Raw genomic sequence first — 14,085 nt, 5'->3', positions numbered from 1 at the left:
AAGGTGGCATTAAGCACCTCAGCCTTGTCTCTGAACTCTTGGTTTTTCCAAGGTGTTCTGAAGAGCTTTCCTCTTTAGAGAAAAGGTGGTAATGCCCCAGCAGCAGGAACACTTCCTTAAAAACCTGTATTATCAGAAATTTTAAACTAACTATATCCAAAACTGGCTTTTCTAAAAGTTAAAGAAATCATTGAGATGCAGGAAGAGGAGTGTTAAGTAGACGGATTTTGATTGTGATTCCCCCAACAAAAAGGAATGGCGAATGACGGTGGATTTGTGTAGTTTGGTTGCTCTGCACAGGTGTGGGTGGGCTCTGATCAGTTCTCACTTCAGGGCAAGTGCTGCACTCCTCAGTGATGCAGTCCACTTTAATAATTTGTGTATAAACCCATGCCCTGCAGGCTGTGTTGCACTTTCGTGCTGCTTTAAAAAAAACAGACTTACATAATCTAAGAATAAGGCAAGCTGCTCTCTGGAAAGCTCATTACCTCTTAATTATTTTTTTAACAGATTCAAAAAGCTGCGACTGCCCGCAGTGAGCTAGAAGGACGCAAAGGCACAATCTCCCAGTATTTCACAACCTTACACTGTCCCGTGTGCGATGAACTGACCCAGTATGGGATCTGCAATAAATGCAGAAGCCAGCCACAGCACGTGGCAGTGATTCTCAACCAAGAAATCCGAGAGCTGGAGCGTAAGCAGGAGCAGCTGGCCAAGGTACGATTAAAGCGTTGTCAGGCGTCTGTCAGAGCAGCGTTACTGAACGCCCTCAGCAGAAATGGGAAGTGCAATCCGGGTGTTGGACGTGTTATAGCTCGTTTGCTTTCCGCGTTGCTGTTGAAGGCAGCACAGCAGCTGTTACTCTCCTTGGCTTTGTGCAAAGCTGAAAGCAAAGAGGGGATCAGAATAGAAGATTTCCTTAAGAGCATCTTAACGTGGTTTGTAGGTGCTTTTTTGTAATGACAGTGAGGGACAGTTGTAAAAGTATGAGATTCACCTTTTTGTGTTAAAATAACTGATAATGTTCTAGTGACAAAAATGTTTGTCTCAGAAAAATGATTTATTTATATGTGTAATGTTGGATGCGTTTTAGCTTGGGGATTTTCTTGTTACCTTTCCTCTCGACAGGAATTTCCCAAGCTGTTTTTTCTCTTAAGCCAGCAGTCAGTTAAGAGGGTAGCTGACTGCTCACAAATATATTACAGCAAAGCACAGTGCCTCCCCTTGCAGAAACATGTGCATATCCTCACCTGATTTTCATACTGTCATATTTTATAATTCGTACTTTTGTTAAAATTGATTTTTAGCGCTAGCACATGAACCATTTTAAAGACTTGTCTGAATTGCAGGGATATAAACGTTTCTGCAGTCTTGGGCATTGATTTGATAGGTTCCCATGGGGCCTTGTTGCTAGAAAACCATCATAATTCACTGTCCATAAATACTAAATTACTGCGGTGTGGACTTCTGTTTCTTGCTGTGTTTTGTAATATTTGCTCCGATCTGAACTGTAAATAGCAGTAAAGGACGGTGATGCATGTTCTGCAGCTTTCCCATGGCTCTCTGAACATTGCTTTTGTTCTGGAACGAACCAGAATGTGCGGAGATTGGTCCAGCCACAAGGAAGGACCAGGGCTTTGGGCAGAACGTGCTCTTGTCCCCACCATGCGCAACAGGCAAGGCCTGGGACCCCATTCCAGTCAGTGCCTGGTGACGCAGCCTCTCTGGAGGAGCACCCGTCTTATTTTATTATGAAGATGTGTACATCCCTCACAGCTTACATTCTTGGCTTATTATGGTATTTATTCTAAATTATAACCATGCCAGAGCCAGCAGAAAGCTGATACAACACTGAACTGTACACGATTTTAAAACACACATGCCATAGATTAGGGCCATAGCCTTCTCCCCTCTATGCAAACTGAACTTAAAAAGTGTCTCTAGTACCGTTTAGTTTGGCCCCTTGCATTCAAACCAGCCACGGCCTCTTTCAAAAGAATGAGAGTAGGCTTATTTATTTCTGAGGTTCGTCTTGTGGTCACAAACCTGGAATGAACCTTTGAAATCCGGTTCCCTGTGATCACATTGCAGGTCAGAAGACTTGGTCTCCTCCGAAGTGCCACATGTGGCACTTGGCTGAGGGGGGCTGCTCCTCGGGGCTGACAGAGGTTGCTGGTGCCCAAATAATTTTAACGTGGAAAGAAGGAAAAGCACTAATTTTAAAAGCAAAGGATACGATTCTGACGTGTTGCTCAAACTATGTAAACATTTTGATGTTACAAAACACAAGTGTAGTTGGAAGCAAATTTCTGAGGTTTGGTTTTTTGGGGGGGAAACTGTTGGGGGTGGCAGATACTGGAAAGAATGAAAAATAAAAGAGCAAAGAACGGGACTTCAGTTTTCCAAAGGAAAACCCATCAGGTATCTCATGTTAAAAGCACTTTCAGGCAGCGTTAAGGACATTAAGGAGTAGTCCCATGAAGGAGAGCAGTGGAACCCTGTCTTTCTTGGGATCAATTAACTCTGACTTGGAAAGTAGAACTCTAATGCAATCTTGAAACAGAAGTAGTTTATGAAGACCCTTTCTTGTGTAGGGAGTAATTGCAGAGTAACAGTTGTGTCTTTTTTCATTAGGAAACGTACATACAGGGTGAGTTTATCCCCACTTGCATCCACTCAGTTTATTTACCTCACACACAGGAGTAGAGCTCTGTTAGCAGGACAAACCTGAGCTGTTCAGTCTTGCTGTGGTCTCTGCCAGCTCTGGTGGGCGATGCTCCTGGCCAGGCCCCAGCAGCAAATTGAGCAGTGGCAGAGGCAGGAGAGGCTGCAGTGGGGAACAGAGCCGCTCTGGATGCCTCTGTGCTGGGAAAAGCTTGGTGCTGGAAGGGCTGTGCCTGTTCTGCTGATACAGCGTTGAGGACTTTATTATGCCTTGCCTGTGCTAAATTTAAAATAATCTGTTTTGCACTCTAGATATGCAAGAACTGCACAGGCTGCTTCGATCGGCAGATCCCGTGTGTCTCCCTCAACTGCCCCGTGTTGTTCAAGCTGTCCAGAGTCGGCAGGGAACTGTCCAAGGCCCCCTATCTGCGCCAGCTGCTCGACCAGTTCTGACAGCTCTGTGTGACAGGATTCCAGGTGCTATTTTTGTTTTTCAGTGTTTACCACACTAAGACTATTGTGCATGGTGCTTTTCCAATTCTCATCTAGTCCAGGATTTCCATTTTAACTGTCGGGTTTATTATCTGAAGAATAATGAACATTTATCCTAACTAAATTAAAAAACAACAAAAAGCAAACGTTTGTTGATCTATGAATAGCTCACTTTTTAAGATGTACAAATTTCTGCTTTCTTTCATGTTTCTAACATACTGTTTTATAATGCTGATGTTGAAATAGCTCTGTGTAACATCTTGTAAATCCATTTCAAAGTAGAAGTCAAGTTTACTTCCTGGAGGAAGGAGCACTGAAAACCTCTTGAACCGATAAAACCATTCGTGTGTGTTCTTGAACTGTCAGTATCAAGACGTGTTACTTATATATTATCCATTCACTTTATAATTTTGTCTGAAATTTTGTAAATACACTTTTTTACTTTTCAAACAACTGAGTAAAATAATGTGCAATGACTTTTATACAGATAATTTTAAAGTTGGTTGGTATATCTCCTCCTAAGTTTTGCTCGATTCCAAGTAGATGGTTATTTTGATCAGACTGTGCAAGCAGTAGTATCATGTGTAGCATTTTGAAACATTATTTTCTAAAAATTGCTGTCTTGCTTTAGCTATTAATGGGGCATTGTGAGGAACTGTGCAAAGACATTTTTGTTACAAACCTGTGGGACTGTTGCAATATTTTAAATATAAAATTTTATTCCATTTTTGCTTGTTTTGTATAGACATTTCTATTGCTTCTAAATATGCTTAAAATATTTTCTTTCCTTATGTATTGTACAGTTAAATCTTATTTGCCACCATCTTGACAAAATGTGTATTTAGACTATTTGTATAACTGTATAAAATGGAAAAGGAATTATGTGGTCAGTGCATTGTTTTCTAAACTGGAAATCATTTTGTTTTAGAAGTTAATAATGGAAACCACATTAAAGTTGAATAAAATGATACGGTAAAAATTGTACTTATTTTTTTACATTTACCCTCGATTGCAGACACCCCTGGTTCCCTCGTTTGCCACACAAACAGCAATGGGAACAGTTTAGAATCCACAGTTCAGTTTCCAGCTTCAGCTCTGGGATCCAAAACCTCGGTGTCAACTCTTGGAGGCCTTCCCCAGCCCAGGAGCCACAGTTCAGTTTTTCATCACTCAAAACAGGAGCGACTTTTAAATGGAGACGTCCAGAGTAGCTTTGAAAAATAGAACAGAACTTTATTTACAGCAAGGAACCTGAGTGCCTCCTCCAGTTCAGAATTCATTACAGTCAAGACACGAGTCCGTCAGTCAGATTTCACATTACCCAGTACAGTGTAAACCCACACCAAGCAGAGTAAAAACTATTCAGTATATAACAGATCAGCCCCAGATTGCGATGTGCTTTTAAACAAAGTAACTACAAAACACCCATGGAGGCACAGGACTTTGCCTGCTCTTGCATTCCAGCACGGGTCCTGCACAGCATGAACGTGCCAAGGCCAGGACTGACGTGTCGGTGCTTGTGGTACAATCCAGCATTGGCCGCGCTTTGGGGATAAAGAAAAATATTAAATGGTGCTTAGCTGCAAGAGGTTACCTTCAGCACTGGAATAAACGGGCAAGTGCTCATCTTCAACCCCTGCCTGGCTTTATGGACAAAAATTGTATTTTTATTAAATTCTGATACCTAATCCATGGACCACAGCTCTGATCCTCAACAAAGAGATGATTTTTCCAGCAGAAACAAGGCAAGGATGAGGTTACACAGTTTACTTCAAAGAGTTTCCACCCATAACATGCAAGTTTAAGTGTTTAAGCTTTCTGGAGAAGGCACTGTAAACAGATCCACACTGTAAGCAGATCCTCACGTTAACCATATATGCCAGGAAGGAAATTTAAACGTGAAAACGAACATTCATTGTCTAAAAACAAGCCTTGAGGAACACCACAACCCAAGAGCAAGGAAAGCTCATCACTGGAAACATCCCAGCTCTGTCTGAGTCTCAAATTGCTTAAACATTTCATTTTCGGTAAAGGGCAGTCCCTGCTATTACAAGTGTACTTTTAGGGGATACAGAGAACAAGCTCTGTAAGAAGTGCATGCCATTTCAAGCTTGAGGCCAGAATTAAGACACTGAAGGCTCTGAGCACTCACTGAGGTGACCCAAAATTCAGACATCATCCAGCCAAAGGCCCATGTAGCTCGCAGAGTGATTCTACACAGACCCATGCAGGATAGGTACAAGAGTTCCTCTTTCTCTTTCTGCTGCTGCTTTTTTGGGGTCCTTTACTTTTGGCAAAAGGCTGCCCTTACCGTCACATTCCAGGCTGTTACTCCGTTCTCACTTTTAAGGGGGAAAATGGAGATGACTCCAACTGTCTCACACAGGAATTCATACAGCCAGTAAAAACAAATTTAGGGGAAAAAAAAAAAAAAATCAGTTTTGCACAGTATTTTTACATTTGTTGGGAAGACATTAGTCAGAAACACAGGAACCGTGTCTCTGTAAGTAGATACAGTTCAAAGAGATTTCAAAATGCAGCTTTGCTGTTCTCTTAGTACTTGATTAAGCAAGAAGTGTAAACTGTCCCTGAGAACAATCTTACAGGACATTCCAAGTTGGAATTTCATTCCAAAAATCAGTGTATGAATCAGGGATTACTTAAAATCTTCCTGGTTGCCAGGTACATTGCTTAATTTTCTTCTGGCAATGTGCTCTTGGGTATGGGGAAACTTTTTTCCACTCCCATCAGTTCAGGTAAAGCCCATCCATTGGGGAGCCAGGACCATGTCTTTTGTCTTTGTCCTGCTCCAAACCCCGTTTTCTGCCAAAGGAGACCCCCTGCCCTCCCAGGGGGCCTGGGATCCCCCAAAGCAGCAGGGCAGGAGCTGTCATCGCTCCCCGTCCCCAGCCACCAGCGGAATTTGTCCTTACCGTCAGGTAACGCCCCCTGCTTCCTACACACACACACGCACACGCACACGCACACGTGCAGAATAAAAGGGAAGAGGAAAGCTGCAGAAATGCAGGGTTAATCTGCAGTTACCGCTGCATTTACCATTACTTCCAGCAAAGAAGAGAACCTCACGTAGCAAGTGAACCAAGGCTGTATTTTAAAGTGCAGCGTCATGCAATGCACTGGAAAAGATGCCACAGAAGGGCACAGACACACGGGGGGGAAAAGAATAATCAGGCAAAAGCACTGGCATTTCTGTGCTGACAGCAGAGGGAGAGGGAGGCCCTTCAGCAAGGCAAGATGCAAAACAATCACATGTTTTCACTACAAGTTGATTCCCGCTGCTCACCGACTTCTCAGAACAGGAAAAGCCACGAGGTTCTGGGCTGCACACTCAGAGAGGGAACAGGAGGGAACAAAACCAGACCCGAAATTACAGTGACCAGCCACAGCTCTGTGCTGTGTTACAGCCAGAGCTCTCGTCAGTAAATTAAATTTCACAATACTCATAAAAGTGCAAAGACAAATAAAACGCCAACCATGAGCACACGCTGATCGCATAGCCTTAAAAAAAAATAACCTACAACTTGGGAGTTTCGAGTAGACCAATGACAAGATTACTGCTGCTTGTTGTTGCTCTCCCGGGGAGGGCTCGTGGGCGACTGCTCCTGCCCAGCTCCTCGTGCTGAGCGGGAAGCAGTGAACCCCCACAGCCAAACCACTGCTGCTCCTGGAGGAACCGCCTGCCCTAAGGCATCGCCCAAAGAAAGAAAAACCCACATGGCAGCAATCCAACCAGCCAGGGGAAAGTGCTCCTACGGTACAGCTTAACAGTGCCCATGCTCCAGTTTTCATTGTAGCACATCCCCATGGTAAAGTCTTGGCACAGGAAGCCAGAAAAGTTGCTGCAACCTTAATTTAAATAACTGGCTTAAAAATACCACAGCCCTATGTCAATACCATATATTAAATAACCTGTTTATATATAATTCCATCTTCTTTATACATTTCTTGATTTCAATGGCAGTGCAGTAATTAAAAGAACAAGTACAATCACAAGTACTTTACTTAGATTTGTCGCCACTGTTTTAGTAAATCATAGCAGACTAACACGACCCATGCTGTCCCCCTTCCCACACACCACTTCTACATGACCCAAAGGCACAGTTTCACTCCAAAAAATCAGTTTTTCATTTTTTCTCACCTTCAGGACAGAAGCAGGAAACTGCAGTTTGCCAATGGGCTATTACACAGTTTACAGCCACTGGGTTCACCTGAAATTTGACTCGATTTCCTGGTTAAGGTCACACGTGGACTTTGAACCCAATAGAAACGTTCTCCTTTCGTGAGATAAAGTTCAGCATCACCAGTAACAAGATCTCTTTCCTCTCTCATGAAAACATTTTGTGACCAGGCATCTCAGGACTGCACCCTTCACCCACCCCAAACGCCTGAGGGGTCTGAGCAGTCCCTGTCCTTCCTAGTCAGTTCTTAGGACAGCAGATATTACTGAAACGCATGCCTCACATTCAGAAAACATCTCATGTTTTACCATGTTCAGTATAATCTGTGTATTTTATCACATTACCCATTCATGTCATCATGGACGTTCATTCCCACTCTGAGACTTCACTGCAGCCTGAAAATGCAAAAGGAGAAAGGGCCAGACAAAGAGCAATGAACACGCGGAGCTCTGGAAAAGGTGCAGCTGGAAAAGGCTTCTCACACCGCTTTACAGAGCGGCTACAACTCAGTCACATTTCCCTTTAAAAACCAAGCAGGTCAGCTCTGACTTCAATCGTTCTTCTCCCGGTCACCATTCACGCCTTTTCTCCCAGGGGAGCCACCAGCAGCCGCCAGGGAGTCGTCCAAATGGGGCTGGAGGGAGGCTTTGGCCAGAGAGTCCCCGGGGATCTTTCGGGAGGTCTCTATCACAGAGTTTCTCAGTGTGTCGTTCATTTCTATGACCTCAAAGTCTGCTTCGTTCCACTCTCCCGCATCCTCCTCATCCTCCTCATCCTCATTAAGCCCTGAGTTGGACAACAAAGCTTTCCGGTCCTCGCTCTCACTCATTTCTTTCAAGTTGCTCTCGCCGGGACAGTTGGCCAGTTTGTACATCAGCGGGAAGAGCACCATGGTCATGGCCGAAGTCACCAAGGCCGTGTACATAACCACGGGCACGTGGTGGAACCTGCCCTGAAGGTAGCCCACCACGGCGGGGATGCACATCTCGCCCAGCGCCGCGCCGATCACAAAGAGAGAGGCCGACTTCCCTTGCACCACCGTGTACTGCTCGATCCAGGAAATGCCGCTGGGGAAGATGGTGGCCATGGACGCGCCATACACGGCGGTCCCAGCCCACAGCGACGCCGGGTGCCTGGCGAAGAAGGCCAAGCAGGAAGAGGAGACAGCGGAACCGATGATGCTCAGCAGGATCATGGTGCCAGGGTACAGGCAAGCGGCACAGAATATCGCCACTCCTCTGCAAGCGGCGAACGTGCCCCAGAAGACAGAATTCAAAGCGGCTGCTTCGTTTTCCTTCATCTCGGCAAAAACCTTTGCGTACGTGAATATGTAAGAGCCGTACGTGACCTCCGCTCCCACGTAGCAGAGGAAGAAGATGAACAGGAGAATCAGAAGAGCATAGTGGTATTTGGCAAACGTGCACTTCTGCAGAGAGGCCTTGGATTTGTCGCGAGCTGAGCTGCCCTTTGAATACAAAATAAAAAAGAAGAAAGAGACGGACAGAAGATAGGTCCCGATGACAACGTAGGACCACAGAAAATCTGCACCAAGATGGTGTTTGAGGGCTGAGGCAGCTGATGCAGCCGATGTCGTGGGCACAGACCTCGGGACAGACTGGTTTGTCTTTTCAGCTCCTGCAAGGTCTTTCGATTCGGAGCCTCCCAAGGCCATTTTGGCCAGGATCGGAGCCACAAACGCACCAACAGCAAAACTGAAGTGCAAGGCCTGCATGTGCGGCCCAGCCTCCGCTCCCCAGGTATTCAGTGCCAGGACATTGCCACCTGCAGACCAGAGAGAGGAGGGTTCAGTCGTTTCAGTCTGAAAACAGATTTGTTTTAAAGACAAAAACAAGCAAGCAAATCAAAGCGTAACCTTTGTTACAAATCAATGCAGGGTAATAGCAGGTTTAGCAAATACAACGTGCAAAATTGTAGTTAACTGCAGTTCTGCCTGTAAGCACCTTAAACACGTGATTACTTGAGCTCTAGAAGGTATTCACGGCAGGCAAAATGAAGAGCTGCACGCTGGCTCCATCCAGCAGCGTGGCCGTACGTAATTGCCCTACTTGACAATTTGCAGCATTTTCAGCCCTTTTTCAAAAAAGCCAATTGAACTGCTTCTCATTTCCGTAAGTACTAAAAGCAACAATGCGCAACGCTGAGAATCAGAGGCCTCATTAAGCAGCATCCCAGGAAACATCTAGAAACACTCGCTTCTGATGGGCTGGGACTACCCCAGCGGCGTTACAATGACTTTCCAGAAGCAGAAAGGTTTACAATAACGCCACTGCAGAGACCAAACTGCAACGCCCTCAGATCAACAATAATGCTAGAAAATAAGGTCTCTGGGAGACGTTTTTAAGTAGTCCCTGAGAAGAATGCAGGAAAATAAGAAGGGTAACTAAATTCCTGCGCTATGGTACAGCAACCCCTGCCACACAGCACTAACATTTCCAATTAATTCAGTCACACTCCATCTGCCCCGCTGTGAGCTGCTCCTGCAGGGAAGCCTCCCAGCCTCAGAGCTGACCTCCGAGCTGCACACCCACCCACCACTGAGGGCATTTTTACAATCAGCCAGCAGGATCTTCCCACAGGAAGAATTTTCAAACCAAGTGCCGTGTATAATGATCCTACCAGGGGCAACAAAACCACCTCTGCACTCAGGTTATTTAGCACAACCTGTGCCATGCAAAACCATCTTTTTCACTACTGGACCCCGTCTCACGCTCTCTTCAGCATCAACAAAGCTCCCTCAAGCTCCGCAGAATTTGGGCAGGTGGTTCACACGTGCAGCCAGCACCCTTCTGTGCTGCCCACAGGCCAAGCCACTGACCCCGGGCCCTGCTGGGATGCTCCCTGAGCTGCTGGGCTAGTTAAGCTCATTCACTGGCCAGCTCTTACTCACAAATAAGCCTGCCCTGAGGCTGTCAACTGGATCCAGCCGTACCGTGCTGGCCAGCGAGGAACCACAGGCTCCCTCAGGAAGCCAGGGAAGCTGGCACACTGCGGGCACCTCACTGCAGAGCAGCTGCCTGCGCCTTCACCGCCACCTCCTACAGCAACACCCCACCGCTTACCTATTTTTGGTTGTGTCCTGGTCCCCATCTGCAAGTTTGCCAGTGCTGCCCAGTGGTGTCTGAGTGTGCTTAGGACTCTTGCTGTGGCCTCGCCTCCAAACTACAGCCACCCGTCACTAACTCGCACTTTCTAAGCCATGCCCAGGGAACCGACTGCCGTGGGAGTCTGTCAGATCTCTGCTGTAACTGACCTTTCCTGCAGGCTCTGCAACTTCACTGCTACACCTTCCTCCAGTAAGGTGCCTTCTCTAAGAAACTGGTTTTCAACAGGTTTCCAGCAGAAGTGGTTTTTCCCAGTCCGTCTGCAGTATGCACATGCCACAGACTTACAATTTGGGGCACAGAATAAATCTGCACTCCTAAACACCTACGTGAGGCTGGCCAAATAATATTCTTTAATTCAGGGAGTGATGGGGCTTGCTCAGGACTTAGTTCCAAGCTGGCCCTAATGAACCATAACCTGACCAGCTTCCTGCAGATGACTAATTTCAAGAAAGCCCTGTTTGAAGAGCACGTAACACTTTCTTTATGTCTGTAGTTGCCCACTGAAATGCAGACTGATCTCCTCCGGGAAGCACGAGATCCCCAGCTCCCCACGGCCCTGACGGACGGCCAGTTACAGAGACACAAACACTGGGGGTCTCAGCACCAGAATAATCCACGAATCCCAGCCAGGTAAATCAGCTCCCTCTTGAAATTCGAGCTGCGTCTCATGAAATACCAGCAACAGTTTTGGGGAGCTGGAAGTTTCCAATTGGTTTGGTGAAGGAACTATCGGACCACGAGGTCCCTTACCTGTGTCTAGGATTCCCATGGAAGCTCCAATAACTGACATTAAGGCAGTCAACAGCAGGGATTTCTTACACCAGGGTATCCCGTACAGACCAACCGTGGTTCCAAACATGGATAACGCTGGAAAGGTTAGGAAACAAAACAAAAACTCAGATACTGCACCTTCCATGTAAACCACAAAACATATAGAACACCAAGAAATACAAATACTTTCATCGTTACTAATTACAGACAATCCTAACAGGTGGCATAACCTCAATTCATGATTAGCAGAAACAGCTTGAAAGTTCAACAGGATCGTTTTGCACTTGGAAAAAAAGGAATTTCATCAGAATATAAACACTACACGAAAAACCTGTTTTGCTAAAGCTTTGTTTGCAAAGGGAGTTGCATCTGCTGCTAGAACACTAGCAAGTCCTCTTCTGCAACCTTTTGATTTAGAAGTGCTACTTCAGTATCCTCTGCAAACTTCTGATCTAGAAATGTTACTTTACCACCAAAGCAGCAAAGCATGGTTTTGAACAGCATCAAATCTTCCCTCCAAGAACTGCAGAGCATTAAATTTGGCTCCATCTTAAAAGAACCCAAATCATTAAACAGTTAAAATCCTATAAAGTGATTGCACCTTGGCCAACAAGCATAAAAATGCTGACTTTCATTATATTCTGTTCTCAGACACAGGATGTATTCTAAGGGATTTCTGGAGCTTTAAGAGACACAATTATAAAACTTCCCATCATAAATTACATTTACACCATGGCATTTCAAAAAATCTGTTTTAGAAGAGGGAAATTATTTTTCTCACAATTTGGGAGGAAGTTCAGCAGTTAAATTCTATGCTTATAAAATTCTATGATTATAAAATCACCTTCATAATGAAATAATCTGCAATTAATCTCTTGAATATAAAGCATCAGGCCTTTAGAAAGCTTGTACCAATTCAGTCTCTATTATTTTTCAAACCAGTGCTTGATCATAGGTAAGGCAGATACTTAAAGATCAACTGAACTTTGGTTCATTCCAAACAAAAACAACAACGAAGAAAAAAATATCCAGAATAAATACCCAGAACCCTAGAGCCCTAGCGAGATACTTGGAACAGAAGCCTCCAAACATTTTGGAAGGCAAGCACGCTGAGCTGCACAGACAAAAAGCTACAGATGGGGTGTGTTAAGTACAGCTTCTCAGATGCAACTCAGAGCAGAAAGTAACTTCTTAGTAACTTCTCAGTTGTCCACTCCAGCTCTTCACCTCAAGATTGGTACTTTAAAGCTTCTCAGACAAAGAAAGAGAACATCTTCAATTTTTTCTCTGTACAGCAGCAGAGTTTCAGCAGTTGAAAGATGAGAGGTAAAACTACACGAGCCCAAATCTCTTACAGGCAATAGAAATGAGAGAAGATTCAGTAGGTCAAACTGTGCTTTTGCCGTAAGCCCCGCCAAACTGGAAAGGATTCGGAGATGAATCATTTTCCAAGCATTGCTGACAGACAGCTCTTGTCTGATACTTCAGAAAAGAAGCAGATACTAAACTATTTCAAAGTAACACTGCCACAGGTGTATTAATTCCATTAATTAATAGAAGGTAAAGTCTCAAATGTCAGACACAGACAACTCTGACCTTGCCAGATGTACAAGGAAACCCACTGCACAGGTGCTCTGGAGGAGAGGAATAACAAACAAGGAGGAGAGCAAATAAACACATCTTTTAAAAAGAGTAAAAAAGAACTGATCCAGGAAGATGAGGACAAGGTTGGGGGGAAAGAGAGAAGAGAGAGACAGACAGAATATGACATGGCTACTCCTGACAGCAGGAGACAAGGCATACAGGGGTAACAAGAGACTTAGTTCAAACCCCAGCAGGGGAAAATGGATCATCCCATATCCTCTGAGTGACCCGGTGATTACAGCACAGTCACCAGGGGAAGCACAGTTCTGTTTGAATCTTCCCGAGTAAAAGTCTGGGAAGGGGAAGAGCAAGCCCTGGTATGTGCTTTAGTGCCAAACTTACAGCACGAAGGCACATGCTGCCACTGCTGCACTTGAAAGAAAAAGTCAGGGCTTCCACTGTTTCAGACGCGCTCTGAGAACCTCTACCTGAGCAAGACACTAACGTGGCTCTGAGAGGAGCTCCTCATTTAGGATGCTGAGCATGGCCCTTGGCAGCCGAGCAGCCCTGCTCTGCCAGGACAAAGCCAGTCCTGCACAGGACTGCTACAGGAGAGAGCTTCAGTGCCCACAAAACTGTTAAGATCAAGAACTGTGGTTCCCACAGAGTTTAAACATTTTCATAGTTAGGCAGCAACTGAGCGGCAAGTTTCCATCATCGCTGTGGCATTGTTTTTCCACTTCAAATAAGTTCTAATTTGATTAAGGTTCTCCAGTCAAAATCTGCGTGCTTTTGCCCAGCACACCAAGATGACCACTTCTGCTCAGCTTTAAGAAGGGGTTTTATGAAGCTCTCCCCACAGAAGTGCACCTCAGCGTGACTGCAGGCTTCCGCTGTGTGCAAATGAAAGCCAAAACAGTTTCCCCTGTTTTGCTTATGCATTTCAAATAGTGACATTATAGACACCTCTATGTTCCAAGAGGATCTGTATCGTGTTACTTGATACAAAGAAAAAAAAATCCAGGTGTACTTTTCCTGTCAAAACCAAAGGCACCTTTTGGTCAATTCTAACAGACTGCCGGTTCAAAACCCGTTACGACTATTAACAGGCCCAGCGAGCCCAACCACTTGGAAATAACGCCTTACAGCTGTAATGCCCGGACACACGCAGTGTCACAACCAGAACAGAATACAGCGATAGCAATCAACAGCACAAGCGCGGTGGTTTACGGGGAACAGTATCGCACGCC

The 14,085-nt window shown here is 45.1% G+C and overlaps 1 protein-coding gene and 1 long non-coding RNA gene across 2 annotated transcripts in view; one reads left to right on the top strand and one right to left on the bottom strand.

Moving 5' to 3' along the window:
* Positions 1–510: 510 nt before the first annotated feature.
* Positions 511–4,135, top strand: LOC104542713. Its single transcript, XR_728152.1, has 2 exons — positions 511–717; positions 2,977–4,135. It is a non-coding gene; the product is annotated as an uncharacterized LOC104542713 (long non-coding RNA).
* A 3,770-nt stretch (positions 4,136–7,905) lies between these two features.
* The window catches only part of KIAA1919 (KIAA1919 ortholog), a gene marked incomplete at its 5' end in the record, with an annotated part of 6,440 nt that continues 260 nt past the window's right edge, over positions 7,906–14,085 (bottom strand). The window contains 2 exons of the mRNA XM_010187107.1: positions 7,906–9,137; positions 11,231–11,347. Coding sequence (XP_010185409.1) covers positions 7,906–9,137; positions 11,231–11,347 — 1,349 coding nt within the window. The remainder of the gene's footprint in view (positions 9,138–11,230; positions 11,348–14,085) is intronic.

The sequence above is a fragment of the Mesitornis unicolor genome, unplaced genomic scaffold (genome assembly GCF_000695765.1).
Source record: "Mesitornis unicolor isolate BGI_N332 unplaced genomic scaffold, ASM69576v1 scaffold44506, whole genome shotgun sequence".
Taxonomy (NCBI): domain Eukaryota; kingdom Metazoa; phylum Chordata; class Aves; order Mesitornithiformes; family Mesitornithidae; genus Mesitornis; species Mesitornis unicolor.
The sequence above is the reverse complement of the archived record's forward strand: the minus strand, read 5'-3'. Positions and strand labels throughout refer to the sequence as shown.